This window comes from Panthera uncia (assembly GCF_023721935.1).
Source record: "Panthera uncia isolate 11264 chromosome B3 unlocalized genomic scaffold, Puncia_PCG_1.0 HiC_scaffold_1, whole genome shotgun sequence".
Classification (NCBI taxonomy): domain Eukaryota; kingdom Metazoa; phylum Chordata; class Mammalia; order Carnivora; family Felidae; genus Panthera; species Panthera uncia.
The window spans coordinates 34,565,303-34,579,316 of NW_026057582.1; the positions used below are offsets into that span (position 1 = coordinate 34,565,303).

The following is a 14,014-nucleotide window of genomic DNA, read 5'->3' on the forward strand; positions in this document are numbered from 1 at the left end:
CTGTCTCTCTCTGTCTCAAAAATAAATAAATGTTAAAAAAAAAAAAAAATTTTAAAGTGAGCATCTATGACAATGTCTGTAATCTGATTACAGAGTAATAAAAACTGATTCAAAAATCTGATAAACAATAATAACTTCTGTTATTTCACCAACTGCAGTTTCTTTGCTTCATATTTAAGACAGTTTTATTAAATAGGAAAATAAGTGACAAAGTAGATGCTTTGGGTATAGGCAACTTCCAGTAACACAGAACACGATTACAGTATTTGGTAGAATAGTTTGGAATGTGATTGCACAGCTTTCAAAACTTACTTGATGTTCTTGGAAAATGTTAATACTGCCTCTAATTTTCAGATTAAATCCTGAGGATTGTTTTCTTCAATTTATGAGGCTTTTAGAACAAACTTGGTTTTGGGAAACAGTTCTGATGAAGGGATTCAGAAAACTAAGTGCAACAACAGTAACAAAATTGGAGCATAGAGTCATATTATTGGCTTAAAAAAATTTTTTTTTTCATTTAAGGAGAGAAAATTCCCAGATCCCATTTATGAATATAAAACCAAGAAAGCTTAGAAGCCCTGAGACTGAGGGGGATGGGCCCAAAGCCTTATAAGGAATCCCGATTAAGGTGCCGTGATAGTCATGCCTATAGTTTCTCAAACATCAATCAAGTCTTGCATTTTTCCTTTGGGCATGGCATTTCATTCTTCCATTATCATTTACAGTCGTTCATGGTCAACATATAAACTCTTTCTCACTATTCTCTTATGCTGTAATAGTGCTCAAAGGATAGTTCACAGGAGACAAAACTGTCAAAGCATTATGAAGAAGATATTAAACTTGTTGTCACTTTCTAATAATCTCTTGGAATATCAAGGAAAGTTTGAGAGTTGGTTGTTTATATTTTATTCTGGGCTGAGATTTGATTCTCAGTGTTTTATTCTTTTGTCACCATTTTGGAAGTTAACATTTTAGTCTTCTCCCATTTTCTAGTATACCTATGGCATATAGGAACATCTGCAGGTTAATTTCCCTAAAGTCAACAAGTACATAATTTTGCTTGCACTTGTTAAAGCAAATACTATTACTTATCATTTACCCTTTGGGAATGAAGAGCTTTTGTTCCTGAAAATTTATATTATACGGTGATGTTCTCTTTCAGTAGCTAAATAAAATAGAGTTGAGGTGGCATGTTGGCACAGAGAAATTAAAATGTTGAATGTTACTGGCTACTCTTCTCAATGAAGAACTGTTATACCCGCTCAATGCACATGATTATTTGGTGGAACCTAAGCATTGCCCATGAGCACAAGCAGAAGTAACAGAGTCCTTGACTATCATGTTTCTCGCTCCTCCTAAAACATGATAGTGTATGGTCTGAAATGGGGCCATGGGAAAAAAGCTTGCTAAAATAAATACCGTAGTCTCTCTAACAGGCAAAGGTATTCCTATACCTTTCCCTACATAAATGACAATAGCTACTAACATTGTATTTAATACATCACTAAGTACTTCTCAGTGCTTTACATATGACTTTTAATCATCCCCAAAACTCTATATAGTAGGTGCTACTACTATTTTACAGTCAGGGAAAAATAGGTCAGTGACAGTCTAAGTAATCTGTTCAAATGCCACCCAGATATACTAAGCGGTCAAAGTTAGATTTAAACCCAGACTGATCCCAGAATCCATGTTGCCTCAATCTTGTTCTCTGCCTAGAAATCAATGGCTTGGCATTTTGATGCTATCAGTGACTTTTTCTCACACTCCATTGGCGATTATGATGAGACATTTCTGGGGCAATTTCAAACAATTCCAATTTTGGTTTATGGCAAGAGAACTTCTACAATCAAGCAACCAATTTCATTCACACTGTAAAAATAGTGAACCGTACCAAACCCATTTTTTTCTAAAAATATTTTCAAAAAATGCTGGAGTGTAAGTAAGCCCAAAGATTTATCAGTGAATGTGGAATTATTCCAATCTCAAAGGCTACAGCTGATAGTCATCAAGAAAGGTATGTGATGATGGCAGTGATCATGTTTAGCAAACTGCTACTCATTATATAAGTGTATTTTTACTGTTAAACTTTTAATTCTGAACGCTAACATAAAAACTTCTGAGATATTCAAGTCTATTTTGGGATACAAGGTATTAGTTTGAGTTTTGCTTTGGTTCAAATGAATAAAAGTTATTTTGGATGAACCCTTACTTGTCAAGCGTTTTTAGAAACAATATAGTATATGCACAAATCTCATTCCTTTGGAGAGAAAAAGTCCTCTGAACACCACTCTTTCTTCATATGAACAACTTCTCTGAACCTGAGGTCTGGAGAACACACTGAAGTTGATATTATTCACAAAATAGAACAAGGTAGTATGAACAATAATACGCCCCTCAAGCTTGGACAGATTTCCACTATCATCAAGTAAGAGAAGTTCTGATTTCTGGGTCAAAGTTAGAATCATGAGGTTGTATGAATCAAAAAATCTACAGCACATCCTTGAAAAGAAAAAAAAGATTTTCTTTCCAGAATGAGTCTAATGGTATTATTAAGAGCTGGAAGAAGGAAAGCAAAATACAGCACATCCCTATAAGTCTCAGTGCCTGCCTACATGTAAGGCTGCTCAATGTTCAGACATGTATATATTTATTTCATTTTCAAGCTTTCTGACCACAGCAGTGATTCTCAATAAAGGCGATTTTGTCCTCCCCACTGCTGTGGGATATTTGGCAATGTCTGAAGATATTTTCAGTTGTCACAACTTGAGATGGGGGTGCTATTGGCCAGGAATGCTGCTCAGTATCTTACAATGCCCAGGACAGTACCTCACAACAAAGTACCTGACTATAATGCTAATAGTGCCTAGGTTGAGAAACCCTGGACTTTAGATAGGCCTAAAATCTAGGCCTACAGAGAGGAGGTGCTCCACTTGGGAAAAATGACCCTTGATTGACTCATTCAAAACAATAAGCATTCAAAAATGTGCACAGAGGTAGTTACTAGTCATTTGCACCTGTTGGTCAGGTGGGCACCTAGCCAGATTCTCAGTAACAGTTGAGAGAGACCAAGTAATTATAACTCCTCCTGTCTACCTCCTATGAGAATAGAAAAGGGAGCTTCTCAAAGATGGAATACCTCATCCCAGTTAGGAAAAAACATCAGCAGTGGATGCCTTCATGGGAACTTGAAGGCCAAGGAAATTTTCTGTTCTGATGAGGACTGCTGCTATGTGACTTCTGTTCTGGGTAGCTGTCTCTGGGTAGGTTGTATTCTTATTCCATACTGAAGGAACTCCTAGTCTTTGCTGAGACAGGTATCTTTCCAACAATCATATCATTGTCCCATTATGACAATGTGCATTGTCACAAAATAAAAAAAAAAAAAAAACTATCCATTTCTTTATACTCTCTGAAGTATATTCCCATGAAAATGATGCAACCTTCCTTTTCACATTTTCTTTTCTCTGCTTCTTTTAAGCTTTTAGGCATACATTTATCTTACATGATCTATATTTCTTGGTAATTATTCTCCAATTATTTCATATGAGTATTTTGGTCACTAGATTCTGGACCAGGGTAAGATCTATATATTCAATCTCTCTGGAAATCCCCTCTGCACCTAATATAATTCTGAGCACAAATAGTCATTTAACAGCTTGTTGAATGAACTAACCAGTAATATGCACATAAATGAGAGAGCAGAATAAAACCAACGATAAATATTTCTATGCTGATATTCCACTGTGTATACAAGGCTGATTGGGCCACTCATAAAAACAAATACACCAAGCCCCTACCATACAATTATCTGCAACAATTAAACTCAAAAGAATGATTACAATATGGTATTGCTTAAATTTAATGTATAGTTTCTTGCATGGTAGAAATGTAATAGGACTTGAAAAAGAATTACATTTACTCTTTATTTTCTATAAAGCAATTGAGTGAGACACAATGCTTGGCATTTCAGTCTCTCAGTATCAGTGCATCGATGTGTAGAAGTGGATGGATTTCGGCTGCATACTGACTGTATGCAAAATCAGAAAGTATTAAGTAAGTGTACTTACTTGCTATTTCAGTTAAATGCTGTGAACATGCCAAGTACTTTAAACAACTCCAGTAGCGGCTTCAGCAGAGATGTATTCAACCATTGCTGGCAAGCAACTAAATACTCGGTGTAATTGAATAGCTACTTTTTTGCAGGGGAAGGGGATGGAATTTCCCCATTCTTTCACAAAAGGGATTGTTCCCATATATTAAGAAAATTACATCTGAGTCATGATAACTTTAAACACACACACATACACAAACCCAAGAACTTCCTGAACTCAATATGACCAAAAAATACTGACCACTTAAAAATACCCTACTATCACTTACCTGGGATGAAAAAGTACACACTAGGAAGTCTGCCTGGGAGAGAAAGTGTATATCCAGGATCACACCCCGAAGCGAATTTTCTGTGTATCGATTGTGTAGTCCGGCTGACCAAGAGATAGAGTTATCACTAATAAATTCGTAAGTGGGGTACCTGTAAAAAAGAAATAAATTTTTACATAGTCACTGAAATCACAGTACTCTATCAGGATGTAGTGTCTTATCAGGAGGAGGCAGAACTACTCCTTTGACCAAAGCTCTTTTTTCTAACAGTAAGGAGAGCTTTAATTATGGTGTTCAATAGAGTAGTTGATGACGCATCTTTGAATCCATCAGTGGGATAGCAAACATTCTGGAGTATGTTACATGTTATTGGCACATCATATAATATACACGTACATGTATCAAAATGACCCCTCACGTATCAAAATTCATAAGAGTTGAAGGCTCCTTATTTTCTTTGTAATGAGTGACTTCTATGAGGTTTTTCAAGCTGCCTTCACATTTGGCCATTGAACTTTTCCTTTAGAATATAAAAATCGTGATTAAATTTCATTTAAATTTTTGACTTAGAATTTGTGATCATTGAGACTTATCTCCCCTAACCCCCATCCTCAAAGCACCATCTTACCAACAACAATAATGGAAAACTAGTTTAATTCATTTATAAAAACAAATTCCTTGTAGATGTCAACTAAGCAAGATTTTGGTAGTCTTGAGATCGGATATGTGCTTAAAAATATTAAAACAGGATATCTTTAAAAAGCCTACCATATGTTCAAATGATTCTACTGTGAATTAAGAGGTTTAATTATACTCTAGTATAGAGTGAATACATTTTCTTAGTGCATGGGGTAGATCTTCAGAGTTAAGTTGCAAACTTTGGGACTTACAAGAAAATGGGCTAATAATCGTACCTGCTTTATATAGTTTTGTAGGAATTAAATACATTAAGCAATGTAAAGTGCTTAGAGGAGTCCCACACATGTAGTAAATGCTCAGTAAATATTAGCTGTGATTGTTAAACATTCTTCTGCGGATATCCAGCTGGTCTTATTCCTTACTTCCTTTAGATCTCTGCTGAAATACAGCCTTATTAGTGAGGACTTTGGCAATTTCTATCTCTTTCACCTGCTTAACTTTTCTTCATGACCTTTATTATCATTTGACATAATATGTATTTACTATTTATTTACTGCTTGTATCCATTCCCACCTCCATCACCCCTAAGTGGAATGTAAACTCTATAATGAGGCATTTCATCTGCTTTGTTCAATGTATTATTCTCAGTACCTAGAAGAGAATCCAGAATATAACAGGATCAATGAATATTTGTTGACAGGGTAATAGTTCCTATTTATAAACCCCGAACCATCAAGAGTCAGTTTACATGTCTGTCTCCCACACAGTATTCCCCAAAGGTTGGGACTATACTTTTCTTGGCATCACACAATGCTGTGTGAGTAAATACATGCTACATCGGTAGTACTCACTACCTATATGTCTGGGACTTCTTCCTCAGCCCCTAACAGCTGCTTCAGATTTCTCTCCATTTCACAGCCACCAAGGAGCTTCTTCTCACTGCCTCTAATGATGACTGTGGCGGCAAAGTCTCCGAATGCTGTTTCAGACTGGTAATCAGTGTTCAGATCCATTTGGCTTCATTATTTTTGACATTTTACCCTCCTCAGCCCTGAATCAGGGAGGCGAAGGAAATGTCACATTTGTTCTAAAAAGAAAACAACCCCAAGGACTTTTAATGTGATTCTTGTGGTGCTGCATATCCAGGTATGGGGCAGAAACAGAAACAAATAAATATGAAAAGGCCGGAGGAGAGAGGAGAGGGAATTGTTAAAACACACCAGTACAATTTTTATCCTTGAATAGAAACTAACTCTGTCAGCAAGGTTTGGGTGCTGAATGAAAAGAAAAGAGTGATCTTTTTACTGAGAAGTGACAGTAACTTTAATGCCCTTCCTAACTTAAAGATCCCTCCCTAGAACCAAACCAAAAGAACACCTAAGTTCCTCAGGGCTCATCTGTATGTGCAAAAGACTGCTTGATGAAGGATACTGAGTTTGGAAAAAGAAACTGAAACAAAGTAAATAATGGAAGAGGGAGACTTTGCATCTCCAATAATGAGCATGGAAATTTTTGCACAAACATGCTTCTTTCTTGTCTTTTGCTCATAAGTATGTTGGCAGAGGAATTCTTTTACTGTGAGGTTGTAGAGATTGGCAGTGATAAAAAGAATTTTTTTTTCCTCTTCCACCTTATAAAAATTTGTTTATATTACTCACAAAGGACTAAGCTAAAGTTATAAACTGACAACACATTTTCTTTTCTAAAGTCTTTCTCCAGGCTGAGGGAGATACTCTTCATGATTTCACTGCACCTGGTATACAACTCCTTCCGGACATCCATCTAACTATACTGTAATCATTTGTTACACGTATACTGCCCACCAGTTGGATACTCCTGAAAAAAAGGAGCAGCATATTATCTTCTATTTCTCTTTGTATTCCTAGTGCCCTGTAACTGTATCTAGCACATTACAGTTCAATAAAATAATGAGAAAATTAACCACTCTTTACGGCTGAGCCTTCATTTCACAGGACAACCAAACACTTAACAAAAACTTTTAAATAAGTTTTTCTTGCCTCTATTTATGTAAATGAAACTAAGTTTAGGAGTGCTCATCTAGCATTTTTGATAAAGAGCAAACTACATATGTAAATATTTACCCTGAGAGATTTTTAAAGACTTGTTTCTTCTCCTGTTTCACCCCTGCTCCCAATCTCCACATCTTAGGATACAATGTTGGATAGACAACTTTAATAGTTCTTACTTCTTTGCCAATGAGTGTGATTTAAACACTCTACCAGTGAATTACCTAAGAGAGTTATCTCCACATTGGCAATGGTTGCCACAGTCAGTGGGATGCGGGTGCCAAAATCTCACAGATGAACTCAGTCTTAACCTAGAGAAACCTGAGGTATGATACCAAGCAGCAAGGCATTGACTGCTCATTTTCACACAGAAGCCACACATATAAAGCTAACCTTGACCGCTTTTACAAAAGATAAGCTACCCAAGAAATAGATTCTCCTCTGACTGTGTGAATTCTATGTATCATTTAACCATCATTCTCAGTTCTTTACCCTCTTGAAGCACAAAGTATCATAATGACCCTGTACTCTATAAACTGTGATGAGAGATTCAGTCATGCTTCTGGTCTCCTAAAACAAAGGCAGAGGTTTTATGATTTGCTTAGGTTTCAAAACCAATCCTGACAGGTCTAAAGCAGAGTTAATTCAGAATAAAAAAACACAGAAGCAAAATAATGAGAAACAGCGTCTACATTCCTGAGAAGATCTTCAAAATGACTCAGAAAATTAAAATGAAAGGACTTGCAAAGAGGTAAAAAAAAAGTGCATAAAATGCTGCTGCAACATTTCTAACAGAATATGGAAAAGCTGTCTCTTGAACTACCATAGACAGAGGAGATAGTAGCTGCTGACCATGAAAAGGAAATTCAAGTTTTACTAGTCCCATAATCGTGGTAACTACCAATGCCAACTGTACTGTAAGGGTTGCTTAATACAAAAACACCATGCTGTACTATGGATCAAAGTTGTAAGATGCCCATATCCTTTTATCTAAATATTTCCAAAGCCTGAAACCTAGCTTAAGGAAATAATGTGGATAACTAGTAAGTGTCCAATATTAGAATGAGCAAGTAAGCAATGGCACATCCATACAGGAGGTATGTAGTCATTAAAGGGGACATTTAAGATAATTATTTTTTTAGTGACCTGAGAAAATGGATCCATTGCTGTATTAAGTAAAAAAGAGTTCAAATTATATAGAATAGGATAAACTACTAAAATGGGTAACTATATAAATGACTAAAGGGAATATATCAACATTTAAATAGCTGTTTCCACTGAGTAATAGAACTGTGGGTATTTTTTCTTGCTTGTATAGTTACCAACTTCCCTATCGTCTAATAAGCATGAGTTATTTTGCTCATCAAGGGAAAAAAAAAAAAACAGGAAAAGCTTGTGATGCTTCAAGAACAAGTAAAAGAGTAGATAACATTTTAATATTTTTTCAATTAAGCTACAAATTCAATCTGGTATTTTAAAATGAAGGAGCATGGTGAACTAAATACTCTGCTTCTAGATATCAAACTGGAAAAGTATCTGTGAAAATTTTGTATTGTGTTTTGTGCCCAGATGTTCATTTAATCCTTAACTGTAAGTATGTAACTTGGCTTACACTTGACTGATGAATTTCATGGTCCTGTGTATGTCAGTGAGTGAGTGAGAGTGAGAGTGAGAGTGAGAGTGAGAGAGAGAGAGAGAGATAGGGACAGAGAAAGAAAGAATATACTCATAGAGGGAGTCTTAAAAGAAAAAGCAACTTATATCCGGTTTAGATTCTTAGGAGGGAGAAATAGGATTTAAACTATTATCCAATGCTTCGAATAAACATCTACAGTATAGTCCTCACTTCAAATTTGTTTTTCTCCCCAACCTCTATTTCTGACATAAGAAATGGACCAAATAATAAATAAATTAATTAAAAAGTCACTAGCTTAAGTGATTAACATCTAATAAAATGTTTTCAAACTGATGGAATTGAAATAAACATAATTCAGTACTTACTAGGCACTTACTAGAGGTAGTTACTGTGTCTAAAGTACTTCTAATCCAGTGAGGGAGACAGAGGTAAGCAAGTGCTAAACACCAAGTCAGAGCAATGCAGACAGGAGGGACACTTCGGGATTCAGGGATGATTTCTGGAGCAAACAGTGTCTGAGCAAAGCTAAGAACACAGATTCTTCTCCCTCATTCCTTTCTTTCACATATTTAATACATCCCTTATTTATTAATAATAAGTAAAGGCCAATTCTAGGTTCACCTAGATCCTATGATAAATTCCGAATTAGGATCAGTGTGTTTATGTGTTTTCTTAACCCCCTATGTTAACCCTATAGTAGCACTATTCATACTGTAGAGTATGAGTAATTGTCTGTTCCCCCACTAGATTGGGAATTCCTTGAGAGCAGAGTTATCTTGCTTATCATGGCATCGCCAGCACCTAACACAGTGCCTGAAATATAGGCATGCTCTATAAATGACAGATTACTGTTTTACTGTTCAATACATACTAGCAGTTCTTACTCTTCCACTTATAAAACTTATCTTCTGATTCTTTATTTTTCTTTAATATAACTTCCAAGTTCCAGAATTTTTTTTATGAGATGAACACTTACACATATTTAAAAAAAAATTTTTTTTAACATTTATTTATTTCTGAGAGACAGAGAGAGACAGAGCATGAGCAGAGCATACGAAGGGGAAGGGCAGAGAGAGAGGAAGACACAGAATCCAAAGCAGGCTCCAGGCTCCGAGCCGTCAGCACAGAGCCCGACATGGGGCTCAAACTCACAAACCACGAGATCATGACCTGAGCCGAAGTCAGACGCTCAACTGACTAAGCCACCCAGGCACCCCAACTCACACATATTTTACATATGTTTCAGTTGCCCATTAATTGCTAGTGAAGATAGTGAGAGCAAAAAGGCAAGCACCTGGTATGTTTTATTGCTAGCAGTCCTATACAGTTGGTTAGAGTTATGGACTGAATGTTTGTGTCCCCCTAGAATACCTATGTTTGAGCTGTGATAGTATCTGGATACGGGGCCTTTGGGAGATGATTAGGATTAAATAAAGTGCATGAGAATGGGGCCCTCATGATAGAATTAATGCCCCCACAGGAAGAGACACCAGAAAGCTTGCTCTCTCTTCCAAACACACAGAAAGGTCATGTGAGTACACAGCAAGATGGCAGCTGCCTACACACCAAGAGAAGAGGCTTTAGAATGAAATATACACCTTACTGGCACCTCAAATACTCTTTGATTATATTCACAGTCACAAAGGTACACAGTTGTTTGAATTAAAAAAAAACTCCAATAATTAGTAATAATATTATAACAAGAATGACAAGTCATGGGAATTAAGGATTTCCTTCAACTGAAAAAGAGTCCTGGTCTAGAATCACTAGTTCATTTAACTTACTTTGTTTTTGCCTCCTTTAATAAAGAAGGGTCATCCGTCGCCAAATATACTCTTCGTTTATCCACTTGCATTCTGCGAGAGAGAAGCTGAAAATGTTCTTCAACGTGTACCATGTATTCCTCAATGGGATGGAAGGCTGCTTCTGTTCCTACTTTGTCTGTACGTCTGACGTGTACTCTGGGGGGCAGAGGGAGACAGTCAGACTCTGCTGATAATGTTCTGATCCTCTGATCCACTGTGTACTTTTAGGCTACTCAACTTTATACCTTTATTTATGGTGGCATCACAGACATTTTAAACCATTTTTTTTTCATTTTTGCCACTAGAAAAATTAAAATGTTTTAAAAATTCAAACACATACATTCTAAATATATTTGCATGTTAACACAATACAAGGAGAATTAGAAAATAAGCTTTAGAAGAATGCTTTCTTATAAAGAAAGTAATTAGCATATCCAAGAACAGTAGAATAAGTGGAAGATTCCAGAGTTATACTCCATATAAGCAGCAAAATACCTACCAGCCTCCCAGAAAAAACTGGATATAACTTTTTAAGATTTTTGGCAACAAATGATACCAAGATTCACAGTTGTTATTACAGAATATTAAATATATTGTTTACAGCATTTGATGCCAACTTCTCTCATTCTTCATTCTACCCTGTATAGTTATTATAACTGCCAGCTTATAGAATTGAAAATTGTCTGAGGAAAACACAGACCTTCAAGAATTCTTCCTAATGCACAATCAAGGCAGGCAAACCTTTTAAGAATTCTTACTATTCTAAGTTCACGGAGACATTCTACCCCTTTTGTTATATGCATAATGAATTTCCTTTTGCTGTTTTTCATGCTGTCAAACACAAGTAGGTATTGATCTCATCTGTCCTATTGTAAAAAAGTTCTAAAACTGTAAAACTGGGGACAAAGATTTACATCGTCCTGTGTTGACTTTCACAGTATTTTCCTCCCATCTTAGTGCTTTCAAAGTAATTGTAATGAAAATAATAATGGTCATAGTTTACTTTCATAAATTAAAACTCTCCTTAAATTTGCCCTTCCTGCATCCTCCCCACCCCTCACCAAATTACTAAACCACTATTCATATGTGGGAAAAAGAAAAAAGTAAATTTGTTTCCCTTTAGGCCATGGTATATAGGCATGCCTTAGGTCAAGCCTAAACCCAGCTTTTTATTGTGAATCTGGAAGGCGGATCTGTTTTCACTGCAGCTAATCTGATATCTTTATGGGTATCCTCTGCCTTCCAGACTATAGTCCAGATATGCACACCTTTATATTTACACGTATTCTATCGTTGTTTCCTTCCCACATCCTTCTTAATCACTGCTTCTCTCTCAGGAAATTGGAATTGTTCACTGGGCTCCACAAGGATAAACAATTCCACTGAATTTCAATGAAAAGTTTATAAGAAGAAACACTCTTTGATACTGATTTCATCATGTACTTTCTTTAGCTCTAACATTTAAAATAAGGGTCAGTAACTTCTATACATATGAAGACTAAGACACGAGGGAAGATGTTGGGTGGGAGATAGGAAAATGAAAATGAAAATAAAAACAAAGAAGAGCTGTAATAATGGAAGGAAGAATCAAAGGAAGAGGAGCATATGAAGTACTGGCAGAGTACTACTGAGAAATCTTTTCAAGTCTCCAAGTACTACTGAAATTAGGCCTGGATCAAGAATTTTGAGAGGGGCAAAATGGAGTCTCCATGGAAGACTCAGAATATTAGTCCGGTGAAGGATATGAGAAATCATTTTAATTTAATGTAAGTTTTTCAGACATTTAAGGAAACTGATGCTTCTGAAGACATATCAGTGAACAAAAAGACAACATAAGGCAAGAGGTAGCTGGTTTCTCATACTTTTCAACCCAGTCCTCACAAAAGTAAAAGTTCTTTGTGTACTTGCCTGACTTTCACTACAGTTGACTCTTCAACAACACGGGTTTGAACTGTGCAGGTCCGCTTATACACAGATCTTTTACAGTACAGTACTGTAAATGTATTTTGTGTTCCTTATGATTTTCTAATAACACTTTTTCTCTAGCTTATTTTATTGTAAGAATACAGTATATAATACATATAGCATTCAAAATATATGTTAACTGACTGTTTATGTCATTGGTAAGGCTTCCAGCCAACAGTAGGCTATTAGTAGTTAAGTTTTGGAGGAGTCAAGTTATACATGGAATTTCAACTGCATGGGGGGTGGGGGTCAGCAGTCCTAACCCTGCATTGTTCAAGGGTCATCTATATCAGATTATCAAGCTCTTTCAGGGCAGGGAATGTGATTTTATTTATTTCCAATAGCACCAAATATAATGAATAAGTGATTGAATGTTGTGTGGACACAAAAATCTAATTGTTTAGTATCATGTAAGTAGAAACCTTACATACCATCTAACTTAGTTTTTTTTAGTTTTAAATGAGGAAAGAGTGGCAATCAATGAAGACCTGGAATGATCAAGTACGCTGCCCAAAGTTGCACAACTTGTTAGTACTAGAAGTTAGATGGGACCCCCAGATTCTTGAATTCGAGCACCCTTCTCTTTCATTCCAGCACACTACCTCAATGTACAAATAACTCAATTGTCTCTGGTACTGCAATTTTCTGTATTTGGCCAACTCTCCATATGATGTATGGTCCATGGATAATTAGGCCATGCCAAACTACAGGAAAGCTTCCAAGCAAAGTTAAGATGGTTTTTAGTCCTGGCTTTGCCTTTATTAACTCTGGAACTCTGGGCCGAGATTTTCTTCCCTTTAGTTTCCTAACCTATAAGACAGCTATCTCTACTCTTTTCATAGGACTGTGTTATAAGATCAATGAGATAATGCAGTTGAAGGTATTTTGGTAATTTAATTACTATTCTTTTACCTTTCAAGATCCTGTTTAAACACGGAAGCTATGAAGACTTTCCTCCTTCCCTGAACTCTCGTAATAATTTTTATACTTCTCTCAGGGTATTTATCACATTCTGCCCATATAATGTTAGCTGTGTATGTCTCTTTTCCAACAGACTGTAATAAGCTAGAAGGAGCCATTAAAAAAAAATTAATCTCTGTCCCCACAGTAGCAGGTGTTCAATAAATGTTCTGCAAATAAGTGAACAAATCAACACCTATATTAATATTAATCAATAGCTGACTTTATCACAAACAGTATAAGCTACAGAATGTCATAGTCTAGCCTACAAGTCTATTTTTAGAAATGATTTTAGCATCAGTCTTTCTGAAAGGTAATATTTTACAGTGCATTTTTTCCACTGAACTAAAATCCTTCCTTTTACCCTTCTTATCACATCACTTTTAGGGCAGGTATTACCTTCCCTATTTTACAGATGGAAAAATCAAAGCCCAATACTATTATTAAGTAACTTGGTCTAGAATTAGAAAAAATCCAGGAATATTACCTAGGTCACTTAAATCTCAGTCCAGTACTCTTTCCATTAGGCAAAGAACATTTTCCCATGGTATGAAATCTGCCACCCGGACCCAGGAAAATTCCTCTTTCCATAACTTTTT

At 36.0% G+C, this 14,014-nt stretch overlaps 1 protein-coding gene across 14 annotated transcripts in view; it reads right to left on the minus strand.

Moving 5' to 3' along the window:
* FUT8 (fucosyltransferase 8) overlaps positions 1–14,014 on the minus strand; it is a 310,019-nt gene that overhangs the window by 4,918 nt on the left and 291,087 nt on the right. For all 14 annotated transcript variants that reach the window (XM_049612642.1, XM_049612647.1, XM_049612640.1 and 11 more), the window contains 2 exons: positions 10,470–10,646; positions 4,384–4,534 (listed from right to left, as the gene is read on the minus strand). In XM_049612642.1, the coding sequence (XP_049468599.1) occupies positions 4,384–4,534; positions 10,470–10,646 (328 nt within the window). The remainder of the gene's footprint in view (positions 1–4,383; positions 4,535–10,469; positions 10,647–14,014) is intronic.